General features: G+C 48.2%; 1 protein-coding gene across 2 annotated transcripts; it reads left to right on the top strand.

Moving 5' to 3' along the window:
- The first annotated feature begins 149 nt into the window (after window positions 1–149).
- Window positions 150–19,416, top strand: PHF11 (PHD finger protein 11). Of its 2 annotated transcripts, XR_014618256.1 has the most exons (13): window positions 150–212; window positions 2,406–2,540; window positions 3,094–3,201; window positions 4,684–4,819; window positions 6,340–6,447; window positions 8,161–8,294; window positions 10,335–10,381; window positions 12,390–12,448; window positions 13,324–13,390; window positions 14,405–14,527; window positions 15,445–15,516; window positions 18,553–18,770; window positions 18,911–19,416. XR_014618256.1 is itself a non-coding variant. In XM_084283143.1 (12 exons), exons 4-12 carry the CDS (start codon window positions 4,712–4,714, stop codon window positions 18,690–18,692), a joined length of 858 nt encoding a protein of 285 aa, XP_084139269.1. In that variant the 5' UTR covers window positions 150–212; window positions 2,406–2,540; window positions 3,094–3,201; window positions 4,684–4,711; the 3' UTR covers window positions 18,693–19,416. The 2 variants fall into 2 exon arrangements, 1 of the variants encoding a protein (XP_084139269.1); XM_084283143.1 differs by having other exon boundaries at window positions 18,553–19,416.
- Window positions 19,417–19,781: the final 365 nt, after the last annotated feature.

The raw sequence follows: 19,781 nt of genomic DNA, 5'->3' as shown, positions 1-19,781 counted from the left end.
ACTGGCGGGGGCGGGACTCGAACCCGCGGTCCCAGCGGCTCCCCGCCCACGTGACCCGCCTCAGCCCGTTCTACCCCCTCCCACCGCGCCGCCGAGCGCGGGCACGGCAGCGCGCATGCGCGGCGCCCCGGCTGGGCCCGCCCGCTTCCCCTCCCTTCCCCCTCCCCCGCGCGGAAGCGGCCGCTGGTGCGGGCCGGCCCTGAACCCCCGCGGTAAGTACCACCGGGCAGCCGCGGGGGGGGGGGGGGGAGGGAAGGGGGCACGGGGGCGCCTCCACGCCCTGCGGGGGGGGGATGCCCGGCAGCGCTACCCCCCCCCCCCCACGCGCAGGGCGGCGGTGGGCGAGCCCGGCTGCCTGAGGGGAGCGCGGGGCCGAGAGGGGCTGGGCGGGGGGGGGGGGGGGGTCTGTGCCCCTCGGCAGCCCTGAGGGGGAATGGAGCCCCAAATAACGGATCACCTGCTCCAACCGTCCCCTGCCACCAGTGTCACCACCAAACCACATCCCCAAGCACCACGTCCAGCCTCGAACACCCCCAGGGACGGTGACTCCACCACCTCCATGGGCAACCCGTCCCAGTGCCTGACTGCTCTTTCTGAGCAGAAATGTCTCCTCATTGCCAACCTGAACCTCCCCTGGCACAACTTGAGGCCATTCCCTCTGGTCCTATCACTGGTTACCTGTGAGCAGAGGTCGACCCCCAGCTCCCCACCCCTTCCTTTCAGGCAGTTGCAGAAAGCAATGAGGTCTCCCCTGAGCCTCCTCTTCCCCAGCCCAAAACCCCCCAGCTCCCTCAGCCGCTCCTCACAGGCCTTGTGCTCCAGGCCCCTCACCAGCTCCATAGCCATTCTGCCCCAGCAGACCATGCTTTATTTAAATACTGCACAACCTCCGTCCTTCTGGGAGCTCCCAGTTCCCAGAACATTCCCAGTTCCCCTTCAGGCAGTCCCCCTCCCGTGCTGGGAGCCCTCAGCATCTTTGAAAGGGTGAGAGCTGAGGGCTGGTGAGGAGCCCTCCTGTCATCCCCACTACGTGTCTACCTTTCAAAGAAAATACCATTTTCACGCCTTATACCCATTAAAATATTCCCCCTGTATCAAATAAAAGGTGAAGGGGAAGATGGATTTCTGTGGTTTTACTCTGAAATCCTTGTGCTCTCCTCACGCTGCTACAGAGGCGTTGGGTGATCTGTACCTCTGGCTCCTGTATAATGTGAGCTTGTGTGCCTGCAAGGATGCTTTCAGAGTCAATTCTGGAGAGGAAATGCTTAAACAAATGAGTAAAGTTTCAGCAAGGTATGCTTAGAAGTTGCACAGTCACCCTTTTTCATCCCCCATTTACTTTCTGTTTCATTTACTGCTTTCTCTCAGGTTTCCATTGTGGCAAGGCTGACAGGGCGTGTTGGTAGGAAATGGCACAGGGTTAGAGAAGCATCCTGAGACACGTGGCTGCTTAATTCCCGTGACTGCTTCCCCTCCACCTTCTGTTTTACAGCTTTAACCCCTCCTCCATTAGCGGAGGGCAGTGGAAGAGCCCGTGGCTCTCACAGATGAATTAGTTGCCTTACTTTGTGTGAAAGTTGCAGCAGGACTCTGAGTCATTCGCCTGTAAAATAAAGGCTGAGAAAATCCAGCACTGATAAGTGGAAGACGATGCATGTGTCAGATCGACAGACGTAACGCTGCCCTACGTACCGACTGTCAGATACCACGTAGGAAAGAGGTCTGAGGTCTGCAATACCTTGTCCTACGGCGGGGACAGCTCCATGCCCAGAAGCAGTCCAATATGTGAATTATTAAGAATTTTTCAGAAAAAAAAAAATGAATACAGAGAGCTGCTCTTGAGCTATTGCAGGAGTAGAAGATAGACTGCAAAGTGATGAAGGTGATCAAAGATGTGGAGCAGCTCCTGCACAAGGAATAACTAAATAGTTTCAGAGTCTTGAACATGAAAAAGAGGCAGCAGGAGACAGAATAACAGGTTTGTGATACGATGGGTGTTACCGGAGGAGCTGATTGAGGAACAATGATTTCTTGCCCCTTCTCGCACATACCTGGGGTGTCAACAAGTGAGTGGTTATTCAGGCGAAACGGAATTAAACTGAAACTGGAACCATGCCCTTAGCCTTTCCCTCCTTACTTAGGAGCAGCCAGCTGGATCCACAGCCCCATTTAGCTCTTTATCCTATTCCTGATGGTAATCAGTAGCCGAAACCTAGGGAAGAGCACGGGGACAAAGCAGAAGTGCAGTTGGGGGCAGGATACTGAGCTGAGTGGGGCACTGGATTCAGGCTGGCTGCTCGTGCAGTGAGGAGCAGCTGAGAGCTGTCCTGTTGCTTCAGGGGCCTGGCAAAGGCCCTGGAGTAACCCAAGGGTTGACCTTGACCTGGTCCTTGGTTATCTTTCAGCACCAAGATTTCTCCGCAGAGCCTGGAAGAGCACCAGGGACTGCAGGCTCCAGCTTCAGCACCTTCCTCACCGGCTTCCCAGGGACAGATCCTCTGACTGGGCCTGAGCAGGGCCTATGTATGCATCAATTCCAGGTACCGACCTGCTGCGGGGAGCTCTGCCCGACCTGGGGGGCCAACCATTCAAACCCTGGCTTATCCCCCTCTAGTTCTAATATTTCTGTACATTTCCATTTGTTTCTGTTGCATTTATTTAATGCCTAACCTTTGAGGCCGATGTTATGATGCTTGTTGGTTAGATTGGACAGTGGAAATGGGTCCCTACCCCACCTTGCTTACAGGATAGAGAAGGATGTGGGGAAAAACAGATGTGTGTGGAGGCAAAGTGGCTTGCCTGAGATGAAGTCAAGTTTCTGTGGCAGAGCCAGGGGAAAAAAATCCCCTTATACTCTGATGTTCTCCTCCCTTGAGAGCATCTCCTCCATTTTATGGAAGGGAGGTGGAACCAGGGAAGACAGAAATTGGCTGTTGAAAGCCACAGAAATATGTGCAAGATTTGCTGGGCTGTGAGATTTCCTCCCTGTCTTGTACTTGGGCCTTACTCTAGTGACAGAGAAGCAGCAATTTAACTCCAAATCTTCTTATTTCTTAAAAGTGAACACAGACTTTTCTTACTCTTATCCCACAGGCTTTTGGGCTGTCAGAGGTGACGTCTCCGGCGTTTGGAGTATCACGCCTAGAGGGAGAGGGAAACTGAAGATTTCTGCAGTGGGCTTGCGCAGAAACCACAGACAAAGTAAAGCTTCTGCTATTAATGCGTGGAGGGATGCCCTAAATTCCTGGTGGGGGGTGGGGTTAAAGGCGTTTTCAGCACCATTTAGGCTGTTTTGGGAACAAAGTAGTTTTGTGTTGAGGGCGTGACTTGCTGGCCTGCTCATGGGGCTGTCGTTGGAGCATGGAGGTGAACAAGCTCGACAGTTCTTCTGTTAGCTCTGTGCCTTCTGCCATGACTTGTTATTGACTGTTATAAATCGCTCAGTCCCAAAATAGGATTATAATCAAAGTTTACAATTTATTAAAGGAATAGAGGTAAGCAAACAGCGCTGGGTGCATCGGGAGTCTCCGCTCCACCTAGATGCACCCCAGTTACATCAAGTAGCTGATTTTTATGCTCCTAGGCTGATACATATTCATTACTACTTCTAAAAAAAAATGGGTTATCATAATTAGCTTCCGGGATCCAAACCCTCCTACTGGAGCACGCACATCAGTCTCCGGTGGTCCCCCTGGGGGTCTCTGGAGGTCTTTCATGTTGAAGGCTCGTAGTCTTCCTCTCAGGTTCTTTTTCTTCTCCTTCCCCTTTGTACTCCTTGGCAGCACGTCAGAAGCTTACACAGCGTCCCCTGCAAGTTTTGTCTCCTAGCCCGTCCTTCGGCTTCTTTCTTTCTTCTCCTTAATCTCCTGGCCACCTGGCCAGATATCAGGGGCTTGCACAGTGTCCCATTCAGAAGCCATAACAGTCACTAGTTGTTAGCAGTTGTTCTGAAACCCTCAGACATCAGAGACTTCAAAGAAAGAGCACACAAACACAAATAGCTCTCTACTGACACGTGTTGTTAAAACATTCCCCACGGGCCATTCACAGGGACACTCCAGTCACATCTACGGCAGTGCTAAATCAACCACAAAGAAGGCAAAAAGGCCGTAACTGTTAGGAATAAGAGTTCGGAATAACAACAGCAAATAGGCTCGTGGATTTGAGGAATATTTCTGAAGATTTGATAGATTGGCTATAATTAGGGGGAGACACATCTGTGGAAGAATTAAATTGCCAGTGCAGGACCCAGAGACAGACAGAACTGCTCTCTGTTGACACGAATTGTTAAAATATTCCTTTGCAAGGTACAAGAACTCTATACATTAACCATTCTGTTTTTCTTAGACTATATACAAGGGTATGTAAGACAGAAGATCACATTCATCATACCATGTGGCCCTAGCACTGTTCCATACTGACACGAATCAGATGAACGTATCTCACAGTGACTTTTCAAGGGCAAACAAACCCTTTTTCCCCTTGCTCTAACTGCTGGGAGCCTGTTTCCCACCACCTCTTGTCCCAAGAGCAGGCTTTGCACATCCTGGCTGCAAAGAACCGGGCTTCAGGGGCTGCAGGTGAAGGAGCAGCTCGAGCTCAAGAGCTCACGAGCTCTGCTTTCCTCTGCTCACCCTGCCTGGCAAAAGACAACGGTGTCAGTCGCTTTGTGTTTCCTCCCAGCCTTCCTGCTCTAGGTGCTTTCCAGATAATGGCGAAGATGGTGAGAAGGACGTGTGCGTTCTGCTCGGAGGGGGAGTCTGGCTCCATCATGTACATTGCCGAAGAGCAGAACATTGCAGCTCATCGGGATTGTTTGGTGAGTGGTTTTTTTTTTGGTTGGTCACTGTGCAAAGGAAACGGAGAAGCACAAAAGTGGAAGTCTCCGCTGCCTGTTGATTTTTTTGTAACTTGACAATGGCTTTTTGGGTCTCTCCTTTTTTGTTTCGGTTGAGACATAAAATAGTCTTCATGATATTCTGCAGCTTGACTGCGGAAAGTTTGGCTTCAAACATAACAACAAAAATAGGTACATTGCTAGGCAAGAGGGGGCAAGGGAAATAATGCTGGATTTGTGGTAAAGTGCACAAAATTTGTGGAAGTGGAATGCTTTTCATTGCTGCCTCATAGTTGTACAAACAGCCCGAAGTGGCTATTGTGTGTTACCTGGTAAGAATCCAGACCTACAGGTCTGGTTCGCACTGGAATGAGGCCCAGTCGCTTTCCTGAAACAGGCACAAGCTTGCTTCTCCTCACAAATTTCTCTTTGTCAGTGTCACTGGGTACCCAGCAAACCGAAGTACCGGGGGAGAGTGGAATTGCCACGATGGGCAAAAGGGCGCGTTGCACGTGCTTGATGTCTGTAGGAAACTCAGCTAAATAATGACCTGGGAGAAAAATGGCTTCTAAATTCAAAGGCTGGTTACTCAAACCATCCTAAAAAGCCGTGGAAAAACAACGGGGACCGGTCAGGGTTTTGGAGAGGGGTAGGGCCTGGCTGCAACAGCTTGAAGTGTTGACCTCTGGTGTTTCCTTCTGCCTGTTCCTGGTCAACATCTAGACAAATGCAGTCAGTAGGAATCCGTGAGACACCAAATTGAGTGAACCATATAAAAAAGTCAGTTGAGCTCTGAGTGATCTTAGAACACATTCACTTATTTATTTGGCTGTCAAAATGTCTCTCCTTTGTTCTGGCATTTTATTGAAGCTGGCTCTTGGTGTGCAGAACCAGTTACAGATCTCATATTCTCCCTTCAGGGAGAGTTGCTTAGTGCAGGAGGGGCGTCTGCTCCTTTCTGGCTTTCACTGTTCCAGCCTTATCCTCACGGGGTTTGTTTACATCCTTATTTTTCTTCAGATTATTTAACAATCCTTCAAAAACATGACTATTTTACTGCGTTACTTGGCTGTTTTGTTGGAAAATATTTTATATTAGGGCTCTAAACTTGGTTAAATGTTGGAACTCTTGGTTTGGTTTGTCTTTTTTTTTTTTAACCCAACAACTTGACGAATGTGCCTGCTTTAGGACGAGCATCCTGTTTGGCTTCTCCCAGCTATCACCTTCTGAGCAGGCAGACTGTGGTTGCCAGTTGATAGAAGTTGTTCAAGGTGTGGAGGTTTGTCAGCCAAGCAGCTGCTGCTCCTTACTCTGGGCAGCCTGGAGCTTTCTTTGTTCACACTTCTTACAAATTCACCTTCTCACCTCGTCACCTTTCCTTGGATCAGCTTCAGATTAGGTGAAAATGTGCAAGACCAGATGTACCCTGCCCTTCTTTTCTCTGTGATATATTGATGACCACGTCTCTCTGTTAATCCTTAACGTCGTCTCTTTGTCTCTAGCTATTTTCCTCAGGATTTGTGGAATCTGAAGAGTATAACCCAGAGAATCTGGACATCAGGTTTGACGTGGAATCGGTATTGAACGAACTCAAGAGAGGGAAGCGCCTGGTAAGGCAGTTTCTTTCGGAATCTGCACTTAGTCCTGCCCTGTAGCATGCACCCTGCCACCCTTCAGTACCGAGCTGTTTGGTCAGTTTTATGTTTGAAAAAAAAAAGAAAAGCAGAAAAATACTTGGAAGTTACAAATCTGGAAGTTACAGATTTAGAGTTAACAAACATTGATGGGACGTTACACTTATTGAAGTTTAGTTCTTTTGTTGTTGTTGCTAATTGGATTATTTTTTTCCTGGCCCTTTTTTCCTAAGATAAAAGAGTAAGAAGAGACTTTCCAAAGAGACTAAGCTAGTGCCAGAAACAAAATGATGCATTTTGTAAGCGTGAAGGGAAACACCTTCTTTTTTTAGCAGAAGGGAGGTTATTTATGTGAGGTTTTCTTGTTGGTTTTGTACTCGGCTCCCCTCCTCCCTTCTTCCTGGATGGAAGTCTTTTCTTTATGAAGTTCGTCTAGGGGACGTTTTCCAGTCATGGAAACAAGCAGTTGTGGAAAACCACGCCCTGGTTGTTACGGGGGTCTTGAACCACCCCGATATTTGCTGGGGAGACAGCACAGCTCAGAACAAACGGCCCAGGAGGTCACTGCCGAACACTGCAGATAATTTTGTGATTCTGGAGGTAGGTGAGCCAGCAAGGAGAGGGGCGCTGCTGCTCCTGGCGCTCACAGAGATGGTCTAGTTGGAAACAGGAAGGTTGCGGGCAGTCTTGGCTGCCCTAATTGGAGGAATCCCCTGGGATGGGGCTCAGCACAACGTCCTCCAAGCTCAGGATCAGCACGTCCCTACAGGAAAAAAGCTGAGCGAGGAGGGCTGTGTGGATGGGCAAGGAGCTCTTGGGGAAAACTGAAGAAGGAAGTGGACGTGATGGGGGAGAAGGGACAGACCGCTTAGGTGGCATAGGGGAACACTGTCAGAGAATGCAGGGATGCAATGAGGAAGGCCAAGGCCTGGTTAGAATTAGATTTAGCAGGAGACAGCAAGGACAACAAGAAGGGCTTCTTCAAATACAGCAGCAGCAAAAGGGAGACTAAGAAAAACATGAGTGTGCTGCTACATGAGGCGGGTGACAGCAGGTACAGAGAAGCTGGGGTTACCGAATGCCTTCTTTGCTTCGGTCTTCGCTGCTAAGGCTGCCCCCACGCACTGCTGAGCCCAGAAACGAGAAACAATCTGGAGAGAAGACTTTCCCCTGGTTGAAGAGGATTGGGCTAGAGGTTATTTGGGCGAGCTGCACACCCACAGATCTATTGGCCTGGGTGAGATGTACCCGAGGGTGCTGAGGGAACAGGCAGGCGTTATCACTAAGCCTGTCATCTTGGAAAGGTCTTGGGGAACAGGAGAGGTGCCTGACGATCTCTGGAGGTCCCTTCCAACCTCAGCTATTCTGTGGCTCCGTGAACATGAAGATGAGCACCCACTCCAATGGGCATTGGAATAACTTGATCAAACTTGGGATAAGAGATGAAAGTCGCCCAGTTCCCTCCCGTGGCTCTTTGCCCTGCTTCATTTGGGAAATTGAGGTAAAATAGCAGAAAGGTGACTGAAATGCTGGACGAGGTGGGAGTTTGCTGCTGTGAACCCGCCCGATGCCTTCCGCAGAGGAGGCTCACGGTGAAATATTTGATCTTCCTACGCTTGTTTTGTAAGCCTCCTTTTATTTTCAGTAGCTATTTGAGATGCTTGCCTGCTAACCATCGTTTTATCGTAGGTGTGCAACTTCTGCCGCAAGAAAGGAGCCACGGTGGGGTGCGAGGAGAGGGCCTGTCGCAGGAGCTACCACTACTTCTGCGCGCTCTGCGACGACGCAGCGATAGAAACCGACGAAGTGAACGGAGTCTACCGGTACTTAGCCAAGTCTTTTCTAACCCATTATCCTCCTGGTTTTGGTTTTATTGCTAGGAAGAGAGACTTAAACTGTCAAATTTTTAACTCCTTATTTTTAGAAAAGAAATAGGTTCTCTTCCAAGCGTTGAAGAGACTGAGCTGAAAGACCACTAGACCAAAACTGAGGAAGCTTGGCTTTACTGGCCACCTAGCTAGTCTTCAAGGAGAAAGATTTTTATTAAACTTCAAATGAATGATTCCAATTCTCAATTTCTCTTGCCTCAGAAGCTTCAGTAAAGGTGCTCTCAGCACAGACCAGGCTGTCGTGCTTCTGGATCTGTTCATGTTAGACCAATGCTAGCAACTTCCCATCCACATGCTAGCAGAGAAGTCTGTATTCCCATCCAAGATCTTCTTACATTTCAAGTACGTTGCTAGCATTAACACCATTAAACAGATTTTAAGTAAATTTCCTGCCCTTGGACTGCTTACATTGCTGATAGCAGACGGAAAAAGTTGTTCAGAGGAAGGAATGATAACTGCAGAGGAAGGGGGTTGAGAAAGTAGGACTCCAAAAGGAACGAGGAAATTAGAGGAAGGGTCTGAGGCCCGTAGACACAACCCAGAGCATTCACTGCTGGGTAAGGCCAGAGAGGTCACGAGCTACGTTAGTCTTAGATTAATCTGGTAGACTGTTGAATCCTTAGTAGCCCAAGATGGGCTCTTTTGTACCCAAAGTTCTTAAAAGTCTTGGCTGCTTTGGTAGGGCTCTCACTCTGACATAAACGGATCTTTCTGTAGGGATGTAGGGCCAGCTCTGTAGGAGGATGTGTTCAGTGAGTGTTTGTAGAGTTCCCTGGAGCCTGCAAAGCTGAAAGAGAGTAGATGGAAAGGCAGGAACTTGTGTGATCGCAGAATAAAGGGCTCATCGTAGTGCTTTAGGAGCACCTTGGGCTTAAGCGTATCTAAAAGAAAGAGAATTCCTTCCATGGGGAGAGCGGGTGTTTTTAAATGAATTGCCATCACTGAGATCAGCAGCAGTGGTTATCAGAGCAAACAGCGGAATGAAAAAGAGAAGGCGTGCAGTGCTTTGCAAAAGGCAGGTCACAGCACAGGTGGGGAAACGAGCACCATTTCCAGTGCCACCTCTCAAAAATTATGGTAGGGAAACCAGAAATTCAGGTACGTAAGTAATGTGCCTCCAGTATGGAGTTTTCTGTCAAAATTCTTAAGCATTTATATATCTTTTTCGTGCATCAAAATGAATTTAATGCAAAAACCACTGGTTTGTCAAGGAAATAGACTATTTTTGTAAGGCCAGCACTTCTATTTTTTTAACAAAAATGCCGTTCCCTTTATAAACTGCTTCTAAACACTTGAGCTTTAGTCTTGGCAAATAGAGATTGGTAATGAAGAGATCAACTAAACCACACTCTTGACAAGGCAATACTGTTTAAAAAGTGATTTGGGATCCTTCTGTAAGAAAGGCATCTTAGAGAAGCTAGTGTATATTCCCTACACATTACAGTATCCAAAGACAGGGAGGATTTCCAGCTCTATTTGTTGCATTTTACCTCTTCCAAGAAATTCAAATCGCTCTCCTAAAAAAGGAGGAAATATTCCCATCTCGTGTATAGAGTACTCAGGGATTTTATCTTGACAGCATTGATTGAAACAAGTTACTGAATGAGATCAGAGTACCCCAGATCAAACGCTGTCCTGGTGTTTGGCAGCCAAAATGCACCTGATGTGATTTACACCATCCAAACACAGCAGAACACCAAACAAAATTGAACACCAAAGCTTTGAATTACCAGTTCCGAGCCCGCTGAGGCTCCCAAAGTAAAACCAGGAGCTCGTGCATGTGTGAGGCTTCACAGCGGGTGCTCTCCCAAGTGGGTAATGCTGAACAACCGCCCTGAGAGTTTTTTAGACCATCTTCCGATTTACATTTACTGAATGGAGGGGAAAATATTTGTTGAAATCAGTCAGCGTTACTCTGTTTACGTATTTATTAATCCTGTTTCTCTTTTTCTTAAAACCGAACTTAAATTGTAGAGTGTTCTGCCCAAAACATGACCCAGGCAATAGGACCAATCACTATGGTGAGTTTCTCTGATGGCTTCCTTGATTTTTATCTGTTTTAAAAGTTTGTATCCTACAGTTGGTAACTTATTTGAACAAAGCAAATGTTATTCCACCTTTATATTGAGCGGTGGACTTCGAATCTTGCAGGAGGGGTGTGGCTGAAATCCAGGGGTACGGGCAGAAAGCAAGAAGGGTTTTTGAATTAGGAAATGCTGGTGTTAGAGCATCCCCAAATCCCCTCCGAACCTGACACGGAGCTGATCCTTTGTGGAGTTATTCTGTAGGTAGGCCCAAGCAGCTCTTAAAAACGAGCGTGAAACGGGAGGCTCGAGCTAATGAGGGGTGCAGTTAGCAAAGCGAGGGCTGTTACAGGAGTGCTCACCCTGGGATTTGTGCCTGCAGTTGTATTAAGATGTTTACACTTGCATCTTCTGTACCCGCTGCGGTACGTGGCAAACCCAGCCTTTCATTCTGAAGGATCCCAAAGAGCTTTTTAAGTGCAACCGAAGGGTTATGCGCTCCCTGCTTAAGGCTTGCTTCCTCTGCTGGAGAAATGCAGTTTGATTTGGCAGTCCTGGTGCTTGCAGGCTGAGGCAGCTGGGAATCACCGAATTGACCACGTGGGTTCGGGTCTGAGTTAGCCAAATGGGGGTGCTCGAAATGGGGTGGGTCCTAGAGGAGCCTTTGCTTCCAGATCGCATTTAGCTCAGTCAGCTGAGCAGTAACACCAACTCTGGCTGACCGTTTTGGGGGTCTGGCTCCACCCTAACACCCCCCTAAGGGCCAGCTGGGGCGGTTGTTGGTTTCCAACGTGACATGAGCCCAGCCCTGCAGACCACCTGGGGCAGGCTAAGCCAAGACTGGGCTGTGTGGGAACAGGAGCTGGTGTAAGAGGGCTGCTTCTCCGGGCACGTTTTCCCTGGTAGCCTGGAGAAAGCTACGAGACAACATCCCCTTGTTCTCCATACCTGCACCAGCAGTTCCTAGCTCACTCCAAAAGAGGCCACCCAGCTTTATTTTGGGTGCTGTGGCAGCCTACGATGTCCTTTCAGGCCATGAAAATATCAAATGTAAAGCACTGGCTCCCTCACCCTCACAGAAAGGGGAAAAAAAGAACTTGTTGTAAAAGCCTTGTCTTTACCCGCAGTAACATCCCATTCCTAAGGTGATTTCTAAACAGGAATTAACTTCCTGTGCATTACCCAAGGCATGGAGGGGGGCGTGCAAACCCCCTGCATTTAAAACCCCCTGGCTTTTGGTGGCTGTGCTCTTCTCCAGCTTTCTCTGCCCCCTGGCTCGTGCTCCTTGCCAGTTTTCCTTCTCTGCTTGGGAGGCTGCAGCTATTGTCAGCAGCCGCCAGTTACGGAGTTGGAAGGAGCCGGCTGCGTGCGGATAGAGGGCAGACTGAAAGCAGAGATCTCCATGCAACGCCAATGAAAGGGCTTTGTAGCTGAAATAATAAAAGCTCACGAGTAGAATCGCGTCCTATGAGGAGCTCCTGAGGTTATCCACGAGGTAGATCTAGCAAAGAAACATTAATGCCGCTTGTATGCCTGTGGGACTCCTGAAATAACTCCTTGTGGAGCCTTAGTTCTCAGAGTGTATTGACAGAAACAAGGATTGATGGGGAGAAAAGTCGTCTTTCATGAATTTATCACGTTTTGCCTTAAGTTCTTACCATGCAGAGGTGCTGCTGCTGCCAGGGAGAGTCAGTGCCCTCTGCCACAGCCAAAAATCTTACGTTATAATCTGGGGTTTGCTTTGTAACGGGTTTAAAACACAGCGATGTCCTAATGCTGTGGTGATTTGCGCTTCCTGGTGATTCAGGCTTGTCTGTTTTCTTAGGTGGACATAAAATGGATTCCACTGAAAAATCAGGGATTTGGGAAAGCCAAAACGTATTCTTGTGTGGCTGCCCAAAGTGCCTGAGCTCTGTAGCTTGCTGGGGAAGGGGAGGGCTTGAGCTGGATGAAATTGTCGGCCTAAGGCTGACGTGTAGTGACCTCGCTGTCTCTTGGTTTGCAGATGCAGCTAGTAAGAGGAAAAGGCACGCACTGAAGTCTTCCACCATCACGGAACAAATGGTAACTCCGGATTTCGGTAGCTCTAAAACAAATCCACATCTGCCACAGCAAAGGGCTTCAGTGAAGTATTTTTGGCAGTGTATTAAGGAGGAGACTTCCTCACAGAGGCGGCGACTTTTCCTTCGCAGCTGCCTGGTTTTGATCTTGTTGTTTGGTCAGAACAAAGCCATTCCGAGCTGCTTCTGGCAGAGCCAGCACTGCCCTCAGGCTGCCTGGCACAAGTGTGATGGGAGCTTCTGAAGCAGTGGCTGTGCTCTTGACATGCCAGAAGGAGCTTTTTTTGAGGAAATCAGGCCAAACACTGCAAATAAAGAAGCTGGAGGGTTCCGTGTGTGTTTAGGCACTGCAGGATAAACTGCTTGCCCTTGTCGGAGTGGTGCAGCTCTTACACTGGCAGGGATTTGTAGTAGAGATAAGAATCACTTGTGTTACCGAGGTATGATTTGGAGCAGCAGAGAATGACTGCATCCCATCCAAAGGAAGAGAGAAATATTCCTCCTCTCCTCTCAGATCATTTTTAGTATTATATCTGGCCTGGAGAATTAGGTGTCTCTTAGGCTGGGAGTCAGCAGCAGCCATCAGGTAACATCTGTGCTGTTTGCATACACGGTGTGAGGGCAGTCATAGTAATTGGGCAGGGCGATACCCTTCAGGATGGGCTTTTCTGAGGAGATTTTGCTTTGAAATGATTTTTGCTTCCCTTTTTAAAATCCTGAATGTCTGGAGAGGAGTGTTGTTAAGCGTGTGGGGAAGCTGACTTTACTCACAGAAATACGGGCTGCTTTTTCTCTCTGCTACCGTGGAGTTAAGACACTGCAAATGGAGCAGGAAATGTCCCTAGGATGCAAAAATGCGTTGTTTTGATTTTCTTCCAGAGCACAGACAAAACAGCAGAAGAGAACAGACTACGAATATTAAAAAGAAAAAACAGCAGGCACAAAGGTGGGACCGGCTTCCCGGACGAGCTGCGTGATACCGCGACCTGTTGTGGTGATGCTCGGAGCTTGGGGGTGTTAGGGGAGCACTGCTGTTGAAAACGGCCCTTTTTAGCATTTCCCTGAGACAAACGGCCCGCTGTTCTGGCAAGGGAGCAAGAGCCTGGTTTGCAGAACGGCCGTGCGGGTTTTAATTGCCCAGCAGGGTGTTCTGAGCGCCTTGAGCAAGAGCCTTCTGGCTCCCTGGGTAGGAACCAGGCTGTGTAAATGCTGCTGCAGCTGCTGCTGCCCCTGCCTGCTGTTTTGTGTTCCCTTTCAGTCCCAGGCGTGCGCAGGTTGGCTAACACAACGTGTAACGGTGACATCGACTGCTCGAGCCATCCTGCAGCTCCGCAGTGTGTGTTACCCCAAAGTCCTGCTGTAATTGCTGCTCAGAGTTACGCTGCTGCTCAGAAGTTTAGAAAACTTGAAAAATGTTGTTTTTAATGGAGGCTGGTGGATTCCTCTGAGCAGTCTGGCAGCTTTTTGCTTTTGGATAGCCCGCTGAATTCCCACAGTGGTCCACAGGGACGCCTTACTGAAACCTGTCGCTGAGCTGCTGTCCCGAGATGAAATAAAAATACCCATTTCCTTAGCAATAAAAATCTGACAAAGCAGCACCATAAAATGGACTGTAACAAAGTCACAGAAATACATGAGGTTAATGCCTGGATCGCTCGCAGTAAATGTAACCTCACTTCTCTTACCAAGTCCAATATTGGCTCACTTCTTGCGCTGTTTTCTGTCCTTTAGCCTGCTCGGTCCATGGTGTGGTTCAGAGGATTTGAAGAAGAAAAATAATAATAAAAAAAAGCAAAGCAAATCATCTGCTTTTCCACGCCAGGGTTTATTAGGTGCTTTAGGAGTGATCCTTTTTCAGTTGGGGAGGCAAAGTTTTAATTTCTGAAGTGAGTGGGTGAAGCCCACGCAGCTGTGCTCGGGCCCCCTCATGCCTAAGAGTGCGTGTGCTCTGTTTTCCCAGTCCGAATAGACTTCCTCAGGAAATGCAAGCAAGCCGGGCTGCTGGATGACATCTTTGAAGAAATGCTGGACACGCTGCACTTGGCACAGGAGAAGCTGATGGATGACAACACTTCGGAAACAGGTACGGGGCTTTCTGAAGCCACCTTTTAGCCACTGGCGTAAACACAGACCTCTGCTCCCAGGCTCTGAAGGAGGGAGCAGTTACAAAGAGAACAGGAAGGGTTTTTTTTATCTGGATTGTAAGGAAGGACTATCTGCCTGTTTAAATCTGCGCTCTTTTGAGGGAAAAATCCTTGAGTATGAATGTTTCAGCACTTTGGGTGATTGCTTAAAACTTCAATGTCAAATGTTAGCTTGTATTTGTTTTTTTAAGAACTGTTTGTATGAAACACTTTGTTCTTGGAGGATTGTATAATAATCCTTTTTTTTTACTTTGTTTTCTTTGTTTACTTTACTTTGTTTGTTTTTTTTTGTTTGTTTTACTTTGTTCTGAGAACAAAGTAATTAAAGAAAAAAGAAACAAACCTTCCTCTCCCGTTGTCCCCCCAGCTTTACACAGTTACAAACAATGCTTTTGGTTAAGCAATGCTAATTTTTGCAAATAACTGAAGCACGTGCACGGAAAGTGAAACCTTACACCTGGCCAAATCTCTGTCGTGAGCAGCTCAGGTGTCGCGGTGCTAGGGGCAGTAGTGAAGTCCAGGACACGTTGGGGTTTCAGAGCACCTCACCGTTAGGCAAACCTCTTAGGGTCATGCAAACTCTGTGGGCTTCCGGTAAGATGAAACACAAAATGCCTCACTTAGGAAACGGAGGCATAAATCTGGGGTGGCAGTGAACGTAAAACACTGAGAGCCGTGTCTCGTGAAAACAGTTGTACAGAACTAGAAGTGATACAGACGTGAGTGTCTTTGGTATCTTAAAACCTTGAGCAATTGCTATAATTAATTACTGTTTTGTGCTGCACTTAGTGTTGGGCAGTGCGTGAACTCGAGTGTTCTGTAAACCTTTACTCTGTGGTATCCTCTCCTCTTCCAGAGTATGAAGAGACAGTGATGTCACTCTTCGACTGCGGACTGTTTGAAAACATCCTGACCAATATTCATTCAGGTACGTGAGGTGAGCTGTCAGAACAGCAGCGCTCGGTATGGTTTGGGGCACTGACATTGTTCTGAGGATATGGATAAAATCACAGAACCACAGAATATCCCAAAGTGGAAGGGGCCTGGTGCACTCCACGACACGCTGCGGGCTCCTGTTCAGCTTGCTGGGACCACAACCCCCAGAGCCCTTTCTGTGGGGCTGCGTTAACAGGATTTTCCCCTCATGAACGCTTGTCACCAGTGACTGTGTTGTCATTCAGATCGTTTTAAATCAACTCCCAGAACGATCTTCACAATTTTAAATGATCACAAAGCGACCGTTTTGCAATCGAGCACTACAAACAGAGCTTGCCTGGAACTGAAGGCAATTTTGATAGGTTTTGGAAAGGGAGGTGGGAACGCTCAAAGAAGGCAATGGAAACGTGCGGGAGCAGTCACTGGGGAGCACCAGAGAGGAAGGAAACTCTAGGGCATGAACTCAAGCCTCAGCTGCTTAAGCAGCATTACAACTTTTTTAGTTGTCATGTTCCAACTACAGCCAGGTGGGTCTCTTCTTACACCTTTCTGACTTTCAGCAGAAGTTAGAACAAGGTTGATAGCTGTTCAGAGAGGGAAGTGGGAGCAAGTCAGCTAACACTGAAGTTCGGTGCTCGAAGCTGGTGTTTGCTGTTTCCCCTCGTTTCCTCTTTGCTTGCCTGCAGGAAGCCAGGCTCCTCCCTCGTCTCCTGTTCTTCCCTTTGAATTCCTCTTCTGGAGTGGGAGTGCTGCTGTTTGCAGTTCCCTCAGCGCAAGGTTCTGGCAGTGCCTCATCAGAGGGGAACTGATGCGTGGCTGCTCATAATCCCTGGTGTGACACAAGTTTAGGTCACACTTGCTTCTTGCACTGCTGCATCGATTACTTCATCCTTCTCTCAGCTTACAGGGGAAATTCTGGTGCTGGCATCTGGGTACAGCCCTGTGGTTCTGCTGTGTGGAAGCTGTCCCCCCTCCAGCTCCCCGCTACTTCAGCAGCTCAGTTCTTCCTGAACCACACACTTCTCTGATACAATCGAGGCTACTTTTAATTTCAAGGTCAATATTGAAAACACATTGAAGCTGGTTCCAGACCTTACCCAGGAGGAGCCTGTCGTGGTTCCGCTCGAGTGGGCAGCCGAGCTCCACCACAGCCGCTCTCTCACTCCCCCTCCTCAAAGAGGAACGGGGAGAAAATATGTGAAAAGGGCTCAAGGATTGAGATAAAGACGAGAAAATCACGCAATAATTATTGTAACGGGCAAAACAGACTCGGCATAAGGAGATAGTAAGATTTATTGCCTACAACTAACAAGCGAGAGAAGTGAGAAAACAAAGAAAAAAAAAAACCAAAAGCACCTTCCCCCCCCATCCACCCTCTTCCACCTCCTCCCCCCGAGCGGCGCAGGGGAACGGGGAATGGGGGTTATGGTCAGTCTACAGCACTTCTTCTCTGCCGCTCCTTCTCGGTCACTCTCGTCCCCTGTGCTGTGGGGTCCCACCCACGGGATGCAGTCCTTGATGAACTGATCCGGCGTGGGCTTCCCACAGGCAGCAGCTCTTCCAGAACTGCTCCAGATATGGGTCCGTACCACGGGGTCCATCCCTCAGGAGAAAACTGCTCCAACCTGGCTCCCCTACGGGCAGCAGCTCCTGCCAGGTCACCTGCTCCTGCGTGGGCTCCTCTCCACGGGCTACAGGTCCGGCCCAGAATCTGCTCCGGCAGGGGTCTTCCACAGGCGGCAGCCTCCATCGGTGCAGGGCCACCTGCTCCACCGTGGTCTCCTCCACGGGCTGCAGCGTGGAACCCTGCTCCACCGTGGTACTCCATGGGCTGCAGGGGGACATCCTGCTTCACCATGGTCCTCACCACAGGCCGCAGGGGACTTCTGCTCCGGCGCCTGGAGCACCTCTCCCCCTCCTTCTACACTGACCTTGGCGCAAGGCTGTTCCTCGCTCCTCTCACTCTCCCGGCTGCTGTGTGGCGCAGCGTTTTTCCCTGTCTTAAATATGCTCTCACAGAGGCGAAAAACAACATCGCTTATTGGCTCGGATCTGGAAAACAATGGGGCCCTTCCCAAACATGGGGCAGCTTCTAGATCTTTCTCACAGAAACCACCCCTATGGCTCCCTGCTACCAAAACCTTGCCACGTAAACCCACTACAGAGCCAACCTCTCCCATCCTTCTCCCCAGTCTGTATTCTAAGCATCTGCCACAGTGGATAAAAGTCTGGGACTAATCCTGCAGGACTCCTACAGATACTAGAAACATGCATTCTCTCCCTTTAGGTTCTCTCTTCAGCGATGTGAAAGGTCTCCAGTCTGTTACCTGCCTTCTTGGGGAAGCACTCCCGTACACCACTCGTTCTCATCACTGAGCGCTTTCTCTGGGCTATTTCTGTTTTTGCCGTATCCCTTTGGAATGAGAGAACTGGAGCTGAGGGCTTCCACCTGTGCTTCACCCCTAAGTTGAACACAGTAACGCAGTGCTCACAGTTGTTTGTTTTTCTCCAAGATATTTTCTCCATCTCTCACTTCTAGCACCTAGCCAGAAGCAGGTGCATTAAATACTCCTAAATCGTGTTTTTGAGAAACTAGCTGGTAACTTCTGTTGTCCAAACCGTCCCTTTTTAAGCTTAACATTTGGTTGACTAAAATCCATTGGGCTTCTAAATTTGCTTTATGTACTTCAGGGACGTTAATTTAAAACACTTAAAATGCATGTTTATGGAAAGTGTTCCTGTGCTGTGTACTCTGAAAAGTTGTTAGGAAAGCAATGGACTGGCTTGTAGCTTTTTATTTGGTGGCTAACATTGTAACGCAGCTGGTTTTGAGATACAGTAGGATGGAAAACAAATGCTGTGCCTCTGTGACTTCCAGCCTGTGTTTTCTTTTGCCACTTCTATTCTTTGTCTCCCCACATGTTAGTGAAGAGACAAGGGCGCAGAATGTGAAGCTGAGGACTTGGCTTCTGAATATTTGCATATAAAAATAAAATAAAAGCTTTTATCCCTTTCTTTTCTGTAATAGGGACAGAGGAAAAAATCCAGGAACTTCTGGAAAGCAGGAAACAACTGGATCACCAGATTGAGCTACTGCAGGATTTAAAAGAAGCCGTCCTTCCCCCCCAGGAGAGCACTGCCAGTACCTCCAGTACAGCGTCTGAATAACCCCTGTGGTTCTCTGTAATGGTTTCAATACTGAGAATTTTCTAAGGATAGAAAACATAGAGCACGTCAGGTCAGTGTGTAAGTGATTTCCTTTCCTCCCCAAAGTTAGGGACACAAGCAAAGACTGGGTGTTTTACTCATTTTTTATACCTCACTGTTGCAATAACTTTAAGTTGTCCCTTTCTTTAAATTTTATTGTGGATATACACCAAATTTAGCTCTTTTGAAGCTGAAGAGAATCCCTTCCCCCAGGACTTACTTTCCTCAAAGACAAGGGAGCATCAGCTGCCAGAGAACACACTTTGAAGTCACTTTACTTGCAGCAGCCCTCTTCTGCCTGTGGGAGGTGGCTGCATCACTGTCTGCATATAGACGGTGCTGTTTTAAGAACCACAGTGCTGCTTTGGCTTGCCAAAGAAGATAAATTAGCAGAAGTTGCACTCGAAGACACCTTCTGAATTAGAAAGAGGAGTTTTTTTTAAATTGAGCATACATTAAGCAGTCAATGAGGACTTAGAGCTGCTGTAATGACAAGGGTAAAATGGTGTTTGCAAGCAGGCCGGCAAGGGCTGGCTGCCATGCTCCAATCAAAATGGAAACGGATTTCAATCAGAGGGACTGTCTCTTCCTTTCTCCATTAAGGAAGGCTGTGACTTCTGTGTTTTAGCTGAAAAGCTACTATATTAAGAATATTTGAATACAGAAAAGCATTGTTTAGCTACAAAAGGGTAACTTAATAAAACTTTTTTAAGAAAGCTGTGTCTTTAGGACTGTCTGTTATTAGGAAACCAAGATGTAAATTCACCAATACGGGAATGAAGTAAAAGCTCCCTTGACTTAGACCAATTCTTTTTCCCTTCATGCTGCAGCAATCTGGATTACTGACAAGGACATTTGCATACTTTGCTCTTCCCCTTACCTCCCTCACTATTTAGACCTTTAGTCTAGAGCTTGCAGTCCAGAACAAGTTGTTTATTAAGAACAATTTCTGACACATGTGGAAGCATTTCTTCACATGCTCCTTGGCTGAGCTCTTACTGTCATGCAGTAGGAGATCCCTGGCCTCTATCAGCGCTGCAGAACTCCAGG

Source organism: Netta rufina, assembly GCF_964035555.1.
Source record: "Netta rufina genome assembly, chromosome: 1".
In the NCBI taxonomy this organism is placed as follows: domain Eukaryota; kingdom Metazoa; phylum Chordata; class Aves; order Anseriformes; family Anatidae; genus Netta; species Netta rufina.
The sequence above is the reverse complement of the archived record's forward strand: the minus strand, read 5'-3'. Positions and strand labels throughout refer to the sequence as shown.